The 15,488-nt window shown below is 39.6% G+C and overlaps 1 protein-coding gene across 3 annotated transcripts in view; it reads left to right on the forward strand.

The window, feature by feature from the left end:
• ELP1 (elongator acetyltransferase complex subunit 1) overlaps positions 1 to 15,488 on the forward strand; it is a 59,980-nt gene that overhangs the window by 22,210 nt on the left and 22,282 nt on the right. For all 3 annotated transcript variants that reach the window (XM_036433086.2, XM_036433085.2, XM_045579932.1), the window contains 9 exons: positions 2,747 to 2,977; positions 3,854 to 4,024; positions 7,692 to 7,791; positions 9,451 to 9,633; positions 11,993 to 12,099; positions 12,657 to 12,760; positions 13,858 to 13,911; positions 14,001 to 14,106; positions 15,137 to 15,252. In XM_036433086.2, the coding sequence (XP_036288979.1) occupies positions 2,747 to 2,977; positions 3,854 to 4,024; positions 7,692 to 7,791; positions 9,451 to 9,633; positions 11,993 to 12,099; positions 12,657 to 12,760; positions 13,858 to 13,911; positions 14,001 to 14,106; positions 15,137 to 15,252 (1,172 nt within the window). The remainder of the gene's footprint in view (positions 1 to 2,746; positions 2,978 to 3,853; positions 4,025 to 7,691; positions 7,792 to 9,450; positions 9,634 to 11,992; positions 12,100 to 12,656; positions 12,761 to 13,857; positions 13,912 to 14,000; positions 14,107 to 15,136; positions 15,253 to 15,488) is intronic.

A 15,488-nucleotide genomic window follows, 5' to 3' on the forward strand; every position in this document is an offset into this window, starting at 1 on the left:
CTTTAAGGCCTTTAATGCATTGGATGAAACCTGCTCGTTGTGGAGGATAATCTGCTTTATGTAAAGTCAACTGATTGTTGTAGGGCAAAATGGGTAAGGGGGATCAAATCTATGATGACAGGTAGAAATTAGAATTTTTGTGAGAGCACTTTACAGTATAGATTAGGGGTGTCGAACTCAATCAGAGAAGGGGCCAAAATCTAAAATCCAGCTTAAATCGCGGGCCGAATGGTTTACTGAACAGTCATAAACTGTCATTGTGATGGAAACGCAGCGGAGTGCAGTGATGACAGCGCTGTGCGGGCCACATTGCAAAGCCTGGCGGGACGGATTTGGCCCGCGGGCCTTGTGTTTGACACATGTGGTATAGATAGATGTCAAATTATAATGTACACCTGAAAAGTTATACAATGTTACCAACCAGTCTTAACACAATAATAAATAATTTTAGGAAATTGAAAGAAAAAAAGTCATCTGATTGTGTATGTTAACCACATCTACAGAATACCTTCCTACCTTCCCAGCAATATCTAGACTAGTGTTCAGCATGGCACCATAGCCTCGCCAAGTTGACATGTAAAATTGACCATTACAGGTAACCAGTAATTTATTTTCTTAGGTGGTATTGCTGCAGGAAGTCACAACGTTGACCAATACTACACTGTGAAAGAGAAAGAGAAATTAGATTAGATATAAGAATCGTCTCTATACCTTTTAAATTGTGTAAATAGGTGTTTTTTAGTGCATACATAAGTGAAAACATTAAACAATAAAGATGAGAAGGAAAATAGTTAATCCGTAATTCTCTCTCTATAATAAATTACTATTGGAATTTTCTCATCTTCCAGATTTTATTGATATGTTTCAGTATAGCCATGATCTCATTTTTGTTATGTGTGATACATCAGTTTTTGTAATTTACTTTTCTGCTGCCACAAACATATTTCCACTTCAGATATCCATCTATATTATTCTTAATTACTGGATAATATTCATTTGTGCCACCGTTTATTAAATCCTATTCTGTTAGACTTTTAAAGTTTTGTACTTTTTCATTATTAATAATAATGCACTGAATATTTTTTTATTCACTCGTTCATTCATTTGACCCAGTGGGTTTCATCCCTGGTTGCACCTTTACTTTTTTTAATTTTAATTTTTTAAAATATATTTTTATTGATTTCAAAGAGGAAGGGAGACGGAGAGATAGAAACATCAATGAGAGAATCACTGATTGGCTGCCTCCTGCATGCCCCACACTAGATATTGAGGCCGAAACCCGGACATGTCCCCTGAATGGAAATTGAACCATGACCTCCTGATTCACAGGTTGAGCTTAACCACTGACCCACACCCGGCTGGGCAACCCTGGCTGCACCTTTAGAAAACAAAACAATACTTTCCAGGCTTCATCTTAGTGGATTCATTGTATCGAAATATAGACTATCCGTATTTAAATTGTATTGGGGGGGGGGTAATGTTAAAATATGTATATAGATAATAATTTAATAAAAAATATTTTAAAAAAAGCATTAGAATAATAAATAAATAAAACCAAGTAAAAAACAAAAACAAAAACAATGCTTCCAGATAACTTTTAACATGCAGCCAGGGTTGAGAAGCACAGGGTGTCAAGGGCAGGCAAGGCACTGTGATATGCTCAGGATATGTGTTATATAAGCACAGCCATAATACCTGTTATCACAGCATGGGCAGAAAGTCTAGCTTACCAACTCACTGCTAGGGAGATGCATTGCGATAGCCAGGTTAGAGAACTAGGTTAGATTTACTGTGATCACTGAATTAAGAATTAGTGAGCTGGGAGATAATTAAAGAAAATAGGTTTTTTAATATAATCAAGAGCTTCATTTATGTGTCATCTGTTTAATAAAACTTGGTTTTGACTTGACATGATTAGGTCTTTTTTTTTTTAGCTTCATTGAGATATAATTGGTATACAACTGTGTAAGTTTAAAATGTACAATGTATGATTTGATACATGTATATATTGTGAAAAGTTTACCACAATGAGATTCACCTCACATAATTACCATTTTTATTATTGTTGTTGTGAGGACATTTAAGATCAACTCTCTTAGCAAGTTTCAAGTAAATGTTACTGTATTATTAGCTGTAGTCACCATATTGTACATTAGATCCCTGGATCTTACTCATCTTATAACTGAAAGTTTGTACCCTTTGACCAACATCTTCCCATTTTCCCTACCCTCCAGGATTAGGTCTCTGCTTTTAATAGATGTTGGAAAAGATAATTGCTTGCTAATCTCCCTTTGGACTGCTGAATCCTAATTAATACCAGAGAGCCTTGCACCCAGTTGCATTCAAAGCACTTGGGAGAAAGTAATAAGCAACTTAAGCTTAACAGAACATAGTGGTACTAGTCTAGTACTTCTGGATTGAGTGTTTTAATACTTTTAATCTTCTTTCTAATTCTTTATGAAAAAAACAACTGACTAGAACACTGTCTTGTCTTAGCCGTCCATCCTCATGATTAAAAAGTTTGAAGGTAAAGGCAAAAATAAACATGCATTTCTGACTTTATTGTGCTTGACATTTTGTCTTCATGGAAAATTGCCTTTTACCAATTATTGTTAATATTGTTTAAATGGAGAGGCTGAGCAGGAAGGGTCATTCAAAAAAGAAAAGATTGTCCCATCCCCCTCTAGCAAATGGTTTGAGGTCTCGTCCTCCAGCCTCTGAGGCCTCCTTTCATTTTCCCTTGCAGTTCAGCTCTGGACTGTGGGGAACTATCACTGGTATCTCAAGCAAAGTCTGATCTTCAGCGCCTGCGGGAAGAGCAAGATTGTGTCTCTCATGTGGGACCCGGTGAGCCCGTACCGGCTGCATGTTCTCTGTCAGGGCTGGCACTACCTCTGCTATGACTGGTGCTGGACGACCGACCGGAGCTCAGGGGATACTTCAAGCGACATGGCCAACGTGGCCGTCATCGATGGAAGTAAGCAGCTAGAAAAGGTGTCTGTGAGCCTGGAGGGGGCCCCTGAGCCGGTGCCTGCAGAAGTGGTGGTTTGGTTAAAACAATGGGGAATATTTATTTGGCTGGTTGGTTGGTTTATCTTTATTTATTTGTTGTTTTGTTTGGATGAGAATTCCTATAGCTGGAGCATGTACTTTCCTGATTACCATAGTCCCTCCTCCCCACATCCACCTCCCACCCCAATTCCTCACTGTGCAGCATCCATGGTCTTCACATGTTTACTGGTCCGCCTTTGAAGACATTGAAAATTATCACCCTGGGCAGAAGAGGCACAGTCATATTAGGGTTTTGGATGTGTTAGCCTTGTCTATTGCCCTGACTCAGATTTTCATTGATCCTTGCTTCAAAGACAGTAATGTGAGTTGCCATACTAATTCATGTTCTATGTAGTGGTCATAATACTGATTTAATAATCATATGATCTGTGTAGAGGACTTAATCAAATATGCTTTATTACCAAATCCATGCAGAGGAAAGTGCTTCAAGGATTTTAAAGGCATTGATTTCCTTGCATTAGTCTGGCTCGGTTGCAGCCAAAGCTAGAACTCTGATCTCTTGACCTTGTCCTAACTCCTGCTCCTAAAACCTCCAAGACCAGAGATGGACTTCTCCGGGTCTGGAGGTGACAATAGCCTGATATAGAGTCCATGGTATTTCCTTCCTCCCTTACACGCTGTTTAAGCTTATTCATGATAAAACACCACAAATTATTTTAAAGAATTGCTGTATATCTCCTACCCCCATCATTTGTTAGTAGTACTGTGCTGTTCTGATGCTTTAATTCACAATTGAACATACATGTGCCTGTTCCTCCTTCTCCTTCTCTGTCACATGCAGACAGGGTATTGGTGACAGTCTTCCGGCAGAGTGTAGTTCCACCTCCCATGTACACCCATCGAATGCTGCTCCCAGAACCTGTGAATCAAGTCACGTTCTCTTCCTGCCCTGAGAGGAGTAACGACCTCGCTATCCTCGATGCCAGCAACCAGATTTCTGTCTATAAATATGGTATGCTTAGAACTGTTTCGAGATGTTCTGAGTCAGGTTTCCCCTCTAAAAAACAAGTTATGGTTTGATGTTGCCTTTGCTCTAGCGTTTCTAAAAATTTTGAAATTTATCATTAATATCTTTATCGTCATGATATTTAATTGGCTTCTGGGGGTCTTTTTTGGGGAAGTTTTAGTCTTACTATGGGTTATAAGAGCTATTCCTTTGCTTTGTGAAAGAGTCAGTTATTTATTTATTTATTTTTAAATATATATTTTATTGATTTTATACAGAGAGGAAGGGAGAGAGATAGAGAGTTAGAAACATCGATGAGAGAGAGTCATCGATCAGCTGCCTCTTGCACACCCCCTACTGGGGATGTGCCCGCAACCAAGGTACATGCCCTTGACCGGAATCGAACCCGGGACCCTTCAGTCCCCAAGCCGACGCTCTATCCATTGAGCCAAACCGATCCCGGCGAAAGAGTCAGTTATTTAAAGAATAACATTCAACCCTGGAAATAGGATGCTATCTTATTACACCTGTAATGTGTTTTACAGTTTCATTGCCTTTGCACAAATTTTCAGTTGATCTCACAGCACTCCTAGGAATTGTGTCACAAATAGACTTCTTTGTGTTTTTTTTAAACGTTTGCATTGACTTTAGAGAGGATGAGAGAAGGATAGAGAGAGAGAAACATTGATGAGAGAAAAACACATCTATCAGCTGCCTCCCACACGCCCCCTACTAGGGATTGATCCTGCAACCTGGGCTTGTGTCCTGACCAGGAATCAAACCAGTGACCTTTTGGTTCATGGGTCAATGACACTCCATCACTGAGCCAAACTTGTTGGGCTGGATTTTTTCTTTTTTTCTTTTTTTAAAATATATTTTGTTGATTTTTTATAGAGAGGAAGAGAGAGGGACAGAGAGTTAGAAACATCAATGAGAGAGAATCATCGATCAGCTGCTCCTGCACACCCCCCGCTGGGGATGTGCCCACAACCAAGGTACATGCCCTTGACCGGAATCGAACCTGGGACCTTTCAGTCCGCAGGCCGACGCTCTATCCACTGAGCCAAACCGGTTTCGGCGGATTTTTTCTTTTTTATAATGAAGGACAGAATGCCAGTGGGTTTGCAATTTGCTTCAGCAAGCATGGACAGGAAGTCCAACTAAGATGTCGTAGCTTCTAATCAGTTGTTTTTCACAGCTACATTGCTCTCAGTTCCTGATGGGATGGGAAAACCTGACACTTGTTTTTAGTTGTGAGTTCTATGTTCATGTCACAAATTATACAGGCAAATGGCGCTGGTGGCCATGTTTTCAAATAACTTATGCATTCTCAGAGAACAATCTAGATAGCTAGCTGCAGGATAGAATAATCAAAATTAACTAATTTGGATTGGAATTCCCTGCTAATCAGCTTTTCTGTTGAATCAGCAGGATTCTGTTTATACTAACAATAACAGTGGGCCCTCCTTCCTTCAGTGTCATTTTGTTGGAACATTGATGAGATGCTATGTAGGAACTCTTGTTTATTCCACTTACCCTATGATAAAATAGATTTCGTTACATATCATTTTGTTTAAAGTCACAGAACTTGCTGTACTAGAATATGTCTCCAGCTTCTCTGATTTTAGTTTTACTCTATAAATGCTATAACAGTTCTCCTTAAACTTTTTCTTAATAGCGTTAAAAAAAAAAAGTAATAGTTATGCGTTCATTGTTAAGGAAAATCAGAAAAAGTAAAAATTAACTTTTTTTTGAAGATTTTTTTTTTATCAACCTGTAATATGAAAAGTAAACAAGTGATTGTCTTTATACTTGACTACTGCTAGTTTTGTTAGCTTAAAAGAATCAGATGTAGAGTAAGCTTTTGTGGTGCTTACTAGAGGATACTAATTTAAGATTGTATATTTTTTTATTGTTCTACTATGTACAGAATATTTTATCCTATATTCACTTAAAAAATAACTTTATTCATACCACTCATCCATTTAGGGTGTACAACTCTATGGTTTTTAGTATATTTGCAGTCTTGCAACCATCACCACAGTCAATTTTAGATCACCTCTATCTCCCCAGAGTGAAACACTATAGCACCTTGCGTTCATGATACTGACACTTACAATCCCATGATCAGATAGGAGAGGTTAGACTAGACCTCCGCTCTCGGGTGATGCGTCAGGTGTCTGTGTGCGGGCAGGCCATGGTGTGGGCATCTGGAGACAGACATACCAGTGAGGCTGTTCAGAGTGACTAGGCAGGAGATGGTGAGAGTTTGAGCCAGGGAAGTGTCTGTAGAAAAATACCAAGTGGGGAACTGGAAGCCTTTGAGAGTTAGGAGCATGTTGTAGCGTATTTGGGTATAAGAGCCTGGGAAAAGGTGGTGGGAGTTGTTATTAGAGTGTAGGATGTAGAAATTAGCCTTTCAAACACGGAGCGATTTCAGACAATGGCCATGGTGTGGACAGCTCACCTGCAAGGGGAGCACAGCAGAAAGGAGGGTGGGTGGGAGAGTCAGAATTGCTGTGTAGAAGCAGCAGATGTTAGCTGTTGTGTAGGTGACAGTGAACATTGAGGAATAATGCATTGTGTTGGGATTAAAGGAAAGATTGGCAGTTGATGTTGAAATCAGAATATTCCAGTTTGAGATCTCAAAGTGGATAAGTCAGAATACTGATAAAGGCTCCTGAGCCGAAGGGAAAGAGCTTGTGCTATAATACAAATGAACAACTTGGAGGTGAGTATGCACATTTGAGTCCAGTGGAGACATATTAGATGCCAGAATTTTTATAGGAAACATTTGATGTGTCCCCAGTATTGCTCCTTGTCCCCCTCCATGTTTATATGTCACATTTTATTCAAGTCCATACGATTGTGGAGTTTATCTTCTAGTTGGGAAGAGAGGTAATAAATAAGTTAGTCTATGAGATGGTAAATGCCGTGGAAAAAAAATAAGCAAGGTCAGGGTATGGGAGAGCATGAGCATAAGTGCTGGCAGGGAAAGGTGGCTTTGCTTTTAGGTGGTCAGGAAGCCTCTATGTGAAGGTGATATTTAAGCAGAGACCCAGCGGCAATTGGAGAGGGAGCCATGCCAATGCCTGGGATAAGAACTTTCTAGAGAGCAATGGCTAAGGTGCTTGTCTCTGTGTAGGAAATAGCCAGGATTTAGGGTGGTGGATGGAGTCAAAGAGGTGACAGGAAACAGCTCTTGTCGGCCTTGAAGGGGCTCTGGAACGACCTCGGTGTTATTCTGTGTGAGACAGGAAGCCTCCGGAGGGTGTAGAGCAGAAGAATGTGGTGTTCTGACTCAGTTTTTTAAAGGGTTATATTGGCTGCTGTGAGTGAATAAACTGGATCAAGAATGGAAAGAGAATATCTTTTGATGAAGGATGCCAGGTTGGTGAGAGGTGGTCTTAGGGCAGTGGAGGAAGTAGCACTGGGGTGAGAGGGCAGCCCTACCCTGGTCTTGCTGAGGCACAGCAAGATTGTGACTGGGTTATTATGAAGGAGAAAGAAGATTTGGTTAAGCCTGAAAGGTAGGCAGAGATTTTAAAAAGAGATTGAGATTTTCTCGATTGCTTTATTTGTAAAGTAGTTTCACTTCTAGAACCCCATAAACTTAGTATGAGGAGAAGTGTTCATAGTGTAATATGATTGAATTTGAAATTTTGTTTTCTAGGTGATAGTTCAACTGTGGATCCCACGGTGAAACTGGGAGCTGTGGGTGGAAGTGGATTTAAAGTTTCCGTTGAGACACCTCATCTGGAAAAGAGATACAAGTAGGTGGTTCTTAGTTATGGGAACGTCTGCAAATAGAAGGAGCCAGCATTTACTCCTGAATTACCCAGTTGTCCTGTGTTTGTTGCTGAGTGGAACAAGTTGATACCACACCTGGGTGCTAGTTTTTAAGCCCTTTTGGGGAAAACACTTACCTGGATTCTGAATGTCATGTAGGATGATGGGTGCAGGAGAGCCCAAGTGATAAACCAGCCTAAAGTCTATTCTTCTCAACAGTCCTTGGTTCTCCAGGGAAACATTGCATGGGAAAGATGGAGATGAATGACAGGACAGAATGCATTCACGTACCTAAATGAGGATGCTTAAGTTATTCACATATGGCTGACCTATAGCAGCCTCTGTCTTTGCTTCCTCTACATTCCAAAACCTCTGGGTGCTGTGTTTTGAGGCTCAACTTGGAAATCACAATATATTTTCCCATGGAAATAATACTAGAAACGACTGGGTATAATTGAATACCTCAGGTACACTATAACCATTATAAAATGACCCAGAAGCCAATTTATAAATTATAATGCCATTCCTGTGAGAATCCAGGATTTGAGTCTACTCTTGATGAGTCTGTGCTCTCAATTCCTGCTCTATTCTGCCTCCTGGGAGCATTTATTCCTGAATTAATAGTAATAATAAACTAGAGCAAATAACTGAATGTTTCTTAAGTATATGCAATATATTTCATAAATGTATATATGTAGCTAACCTGTGTATGATTTAGGGGCTGCCTAAATCATACACAGGTTATGATCTTGTGTGGTCGGATTCATAAATGCTTAAAAAAGTTTTCAAAAAACATTTATATGGATGATTTTATTTCACAAACTTAAAACCACTAGAGGAAGAAAGTGTAAGGCAATGTAGAATGTTAGTTTCATTTAGAGAAGACTTCACGAAGTACACGAATACTTGTCAATCATTGAAGAAGGACTAGGACTAGGTTAGGATTGCAGAGTAGGCTTGGGAACAGTGGGTGTGGTGAGCAGAAAAATGTCGGCAAGAACCAGGTGGGGATGCTCCTGCATGGGGCTGCGTGCAGTGGAGAGGCTGAGTCCTAGGAGCTGGTCCAGGAGGAAGTTTGGGCTAGAGACCCAGCTCCTTCATGCACCCTGAGGGTTTGCTGCTCGAACTCAAAGGCAAAAAGTGACCGTTATGAGTTCCTGCATGAGGCAGCAAACAGCGCTGTCCTCTGCTGCATAAACACTGTAGAAGATGTTAGAGGCAGAGAGACTCAAGTTAACGTGTTCATTCTGGTGTGGGATGCTTGGGAAAGGACCCATTCTATTGAAGTTTAACTAGCTGCTGCAGTTTGGTTTGAATGCTGATAAGTAGGACAGTGGAAAACCTCTGGGTTTATTAGTGTAGGGTCAACCCCGGCACAGGTAATTTTCTTGTGTGGTCGGATTCATAAATCTAAAGCTTTCAGAGAATAAGAGACAATATTAAGTAAACAGAAACCACATTTTCGAACCAGACAAACAGTATTTTGGGGGTTTTAGTATTTGACATCACTTCAGGTTTTGCCCCTACAAATAACTAGGTGTTGACTGTATACAAGGTGGTTCATTCTTCCTTCATTCAGGCAAATCTCGATGGTAAAGTTTCATTCTTGGATATTCTTTTTTTTTTCCTAATATTTAAAACAGAATTCAGTTTGAGAATGATGAAGATCAAGAAGTAAATCCACTGAAGCTCAGCTTTCTCACCTGGATCCAAGAAGACGTCTTCCTGGCCGTACATCACAGTCCGTCCAGCCCACAGTCCGTCATTTACCGTCTCACCGTGGCCTCTTCAGAGACAGATGACCAGCAAGGACAGCTCACTATTAGGTATCACAGCCCTTCTGTGTTCCATGTGGTAATAGGTAGAGTTATGCTTTTCTGTTTTGTCCTTATGAGCATAGGACAAAACAGAAAAGCATAACTCTAGTTATGAAGTAGGTTAAGAGGCAGTAGCTTCCTTGTTAGACACACTTGGCAAGAGGTTAAGTCTAGTTTTGAGTCTTGTCAAAATACAGGCTGAAAATGTGTCAAGAAGTGGTGAAAAAAGGACAAATACCAACAGATGAGGCAAAACATTTTGAAGTGTGTTAAAATTTATAAATGAGCAAGGCAATTGCTAGCCCATAAGAATCAGTCACTCTGATTACCCTTGTTAGTTATTAAAATCAGTTGAGTTATAAGATCTATTTATATGTGCTGCGTTTTGATGTCTGGCCTCTTTCTTTTTATATTCTGTTTGGCACCTGATGCGTTACTATTAAAAAGTCTCTATTTTTCTTCTTTTTTTTACTGCCCCCCAGCCTTGAGTTTCATTTTGATCCCTGACTGCGTCTTTGTCATGTAACAGCTTCTAGTTCATGAATGCTGTTTTCTGTAAGGCAAGCCCTGTTGTGCAGTAGATAGGTGGTATTGTCTGGGCACCTCTGGGAAATCCTCAGGTTTCCAATGTCACCCTTGGCACCATGGGCCTACACTGATATTACTCTCTAGCTTCTTTTGTAATGGAAGATCTGCTTAGATTTAAACTCTGAAAACCCTTATTGCAAAATTAGGAACCTTTCCTCATTGTATGAATCAAACATTCTGATGCAGTCATGAACTGCTAATCTTGATTCATAACTCTTTATATTTTTATTTTTATTTATTTTTTTAAATAGTTTTGTTTGTTTTTTATTTCTTTTTTAAAAAATATTTTATTGATTTTTTACAGAGAGGAAGAGAGAGGGATAGAGAGTTAGAAACATAGATGAGAAAGAATCATCGATCAGCTGCCTCCTGCACACCTCCTACAGGGGATGTGCCCACAACCAAGGTACATGCCCTTCACGGGGATCGAACCCGGGACCTTCCAGTCCACAGGCCGACACTCTTATCCACTGAGCTAAACTGGTTTCGGCACTCTTTATATTCTTAAAAGCTTTTTGTGAATATGTCTCGGTGCAGAAAATGTTGTAGCTACATGTAGCACTTAAAGGTCTTTGAAAAGCAGAGCAGTTTTCATTAGACATGTTTAAATTACGTAATTTCTAGTTTTCAAAATTTAAAATTATTTTTTAAGAAATTTTTATTTTTAATTACACTTGACAAACAATATTATATTTTTGGTGTACAACATAGTGATGAGACATAAAATTTAAAATTATTTATAGAAAAAAAGCTAGAGGCAGTTATTTCATTTACTGAAAAGATAATGAGAAAGTCATTTAAAATATATTTCTGTTGCTTTGACCTTTATTTCTCAAAAAAAGACTGCTTGTTCATATATAGTATCAATGTTTTTGAGGAATATAAAGTCCCTTGATTAGCTTACAGCTCTTAATAGCTTACATACTACAGTTTGTCTTTGTAAAAGGTACTCTTCTTAGTGCTTTACCACTATTAACTCACAGATTTCTCACTGTACCTCTTTGGAATATGTACTGTCAGCATTTTACAGCTAGGACAGCTGAGGCACAGGGAAGGTAATAACTTGCCTGAGACCCCAGTCCCAGGAAGAGTAGCTCCAGAGTCTGCTTTCTTAACTTACAGATAATTTATCCTCATAAAACTTAGGACATTTTGGTATTTCATAAATTGGTTAAAAATATCTTTGAATAAATGTTATCATTGGAATACTTTTTTAAAATCACTATCTCTTTCACTTCCTTTAAGACATATCTAGTCTCTTTAAGATGTATCCGTTCATTGACTCGGGGGGGAAAATATGATGGCACAGCACATTTTCCCTCTCCCCATGAATGAAGACCCACAGATTTCCATGAACGAATATGATAGTGATAGGAAGTGTTCTATGTTCCTACAGACCATCTTATTCAAAGAACTGCTTCATTAATGTAGTTTAGATTTTAAGAATACAGAAATAATATTGGTACCAGGTATGTCTAATGAAGGCGATAAGTTATAATGAGTTGCTGCCAGAACAGGAATGAATGGTGGACTTCACAATGTAGACTCCAGTTTATTTGTATTGTGGAAAATAGTGTGATGTGACAGGTAATCGCTTTATCTGTGATTGCAGTAGTTTATTGTGTGTGCGTGACGTGTATATTGTATTGAAATAAGCAGAGTAACACTAAAAGGAAACTGCTTGTTTATTTTTCTGTTTTGTAAAATCTGAAATGTCACTACTTTTGAGAAAAACTAGATCTATTCACATCCCCTTTCTCCTTTTGATTACTTTTGTCAGTTCATCTGTGACAGTGGATGGGGTCATAATCAGCTTATGTTGCAATTCCAAGACCAAGACAATAGCATTGCAACTAGCTGGTGGTCAGATACTTAAGTACCTTTGGGGTGAGTATCACAGTTAGAAAAGCATATTTATGATTTATATGATGTTTCATTGTTAAAAACATGATTTATATCTTGTCTATGCCACATTGACTGTAAGGTCTTTTAACTTCTCTGGAAAACATTAAGCTATAGCAACGATTGGCTGGTGTTTTCTTTTTTTTTTTTTTAAGATTTTTTTATTGACTTGTAGACAGAGAGAAAGGGAGAGGGAGAGAGAGAGACATCACTGTGAGAGCAAAACATTGATCAGTTTCTTCCTTAACGCCCCCTATCAGGGATCAAGCCTACAACCTGGGCATGTACCCTAATGGGGAATTGAACCAGCAACCTTTCAGTGCATGGGATGATGCTCCAACCAACTGATCCACACAGGCCAGGGCAGCCAGTGTTTACTACCTGTTTTCTCTTGTAATGAATCGGAATACCCTAATGAGTTTCCAGAATACATTTGGAAAGTAATCCAAATTGCATGTTAAGTGTTTTAGTAAGTATTAATGGGACAGTGTTTTACACAGAGCAGATCAGCTCTTGGTAAACCTCATCTGCTAATCCTGCAGAATCACCTTCTCCAATTGTTGAACCCTGGAAGAACCCGGGTGGATTTCCTGTTCAAATTCCTTATGAATGCACACAGACTGAGTTGGCCATAATTGGAGGGAAGGTAAGTGATCACAGGGCAGAAAAATTTACCACTTAAAAGCAGGGATCCAAGATCTGATAGCATTAGGTACAAAGAATATGGGCTTTGGATGTGAGCCTGGTTCTCCACTAAATTGTAAGGCAACATTGAGAAGGTACAGTTCCCTGAGCCCCAGCTTGCTCTGTGAGATGGAATTAGGAGGTTGCCTGGCAAGCAGGCTTTAGTAGACCCTTCCTCGGAGCTATAAATTTAAAAATAGAATGCAGTTAGCAAACTTTCATCCCCAGTTGTACAGAACAGTCAAAGTTAGTTTTATTAAATACCTTTTGGGAACAACAGAAATGTTATCTTGAAAGTAGTATTCAGTAGGTTGTCATTCATCAAATATTAAAATGCCTATAATTGTGGTGGGTGGGATGATACAGTTGTTATAAAACAAAATAGCTCTTCAAACCCTTGTTCTTGTGGACTTTATAATCTATCAACAGATTATATAATTAGCCCTTCCAAAGGGAGAATGAAGAAAACAAGCAGGGTATGATGACAGTGTTGAAGTGCTGGGGACTAAGTGGAAGATGGTAGCTGTGAGGAATCGAGACCTACTTTAGTGGAAAGCTCTATGTTCTGGTGTGTGAACTGAGCTGTGATGGAAGAGAAAGCTCCCGAGGAAGGGAGAGTGTTCCAGGGACAAGGAACTGTACACAACTTGAGCTTGGAAAGAGCTCAGCTTATTCAAGGAGTGAGTGTGGATTTTTTATTTAACAAAGGAAGATTATTAGTAACTTTAAATCAGCAGAATAATGTGATTTGCTTCATGGTTTTCTGGCTGCCAGATGGGGAGTAGGTTGGAAAGGAACCAGAGTGGAAGTGACTGTTGGGATAGAGGCAGAGAGGGCAGAAAGGTGGCATATTTGAGATGCAGGTAGGAGATAGAAATGACAGGGCCTGCAGATGGATTGGATGGCTTCTGGACCACCCACATCTAACATGTCTATATTCAGCCCTGATTATAGAGATTTAGATGTGAAATCACAGGTCAATAGAACTGTGTGATTGAAAGGTTAGGTTTAACTAGTTTGGTTAGAATTGTTTATAATTTCAGTTTTATTTCTTTGCAGGAATATGTCCTTGGTCTGACTAACAGGTGTCGCTTTTTCATCAATGACAATGAGGTATAAAGGCTTGGTTTGGTGACAGATCTTCTTCAGGGTTGCCTCCAAGTAATAAAGCTAAATTTCCCCTTATCTCCCTTGCCTTGTAGGTTGCTTCCAATATCACATCATTTGCAGTATATGACGAGTTTTTGTTGTTAACGACTCATTCTCACACCTGCCAGTGTTTTTGTCTGAGTGATGCTTCGTTAAAAAGTAAGTTCTCAGTGTATAAAATAGAAAGTGGTCCCTCTTCTGCTATCTTTTGTCCTTTGAGTTCTTGATGACTTTCAAGTTCTTCACCTACTTTGGCTTTTGACTGTGGAGTCCTGGACAGGAGAATACCATTAGAGTTTAGTTCCTTCGTCCCTAACCTCAGCACAGCTTCGCAGTTCAATCATCCTGCACCAGTTAGCAGAGACTTCCAGAAAAGGAAATCCTTCCTTAAGCAGAATATTCTAAAGATAGATAAAAATTGTTCAGGAAATTTCAATATATAATTAATATTTTACTTCGAGTTACCAGTAAATACCAAGCGAGCAATATGCTGTGACTCCTTTGTAATCTTTTCTTACTGTGGCCACCCTCCGCTGTACCCTTGGAAGGACTTTGTCTGGGACAGTGGTCAGCAAACTCATTAGTTAACAGAGCCAAATACCAATAGTACAATGATTGAAATTTCTTTTGAGAGCCAAAAACTGACTCTTGCTCATTGGCCACGAAGTTTCAATTGCACTGTACGTGTGCGCCCGCATGTGGTATTTTGTGGAAGAAACACACTCAAGGGGCCAGAGAGCCGCATGTGGCTCACAAGCGTCAGTTTGTAGGAAATTGGCTCTGTTATTTCTTCTATTCCTTGCCCACCCATCCCCTCCCCTTGAACCCCACTTCCCTTTGTGTGTGTATTTTCCTTATTCTGAAAAACCCCATTTATTTTCCTAGTTTCTAACTTGGAAATGGAATCATTCCCTGGTATGATCATAGCGCTAAGATGCTGCCCATTCTCCCTGACTTCCAAGTCAGTTAATGAGTTATGTGAGAATATGCATGAAGGCTCTGAGAAAGGGCTAGTTCGAGGGAGGAGACCGTTTATCAGAAAGGCTGATGGTCTTGAGGTTGAGTGGGAGAGCAAAGGAGCCTGGTTAGTAACTGCTCTCCTGTATTTCAGATAGTATGCAGTTTCAGCTGCAGGTAATGGAGAATGCCTGGTCATGACAGTGATTCTTAAGGCCCATGTTGTCTCTAGCATTACAGGCAGGTCTGAGCAGCAGTCACGCGTCTAATGGGGAAACACTGCGGATGGTGGAGAGGGGGTCACGCATTGTCACTGTTGTGCCCCAGGACACAAAGCTGATATTACAGGTAAGCTGATATTTCAGGCTGTGTTTCTGATTGCTGTTGGACAGTCAATACCAAACAGTTCTTGCAGATTGTATTTTAGGCTTTCTTTTCATTTTCAGTAATTTACTCTAAGTCTTTCCTTGCCAGGTTCTGTTAGCGTTATTACAAAAGAGTGTTCATACAGGCTCTGACCAGTAAGGCTTATAGGGAAGCTTTTCTGGAAAGTCAATATAAATATTTAGCACAGCAAGATTCTG

Source organism: Pipistrellus kuhlii, unplaced genomic scaffold (genome assembly GCF_014108245.1).
Source record: "Pipistrellus kuhlii isolate mPipKuh1 unplaced genomic scaffold, mPipKuh1.p scaffold_m20_p_12, whole genome shotgun sequence".
NCBI classification, from domain to species: Eukaryota; Metazoa; Chordata; class Mammalia; order Chiroptera; family Vespertilionidae; genus Pipistrellus; species Pipistrellus kuhlii.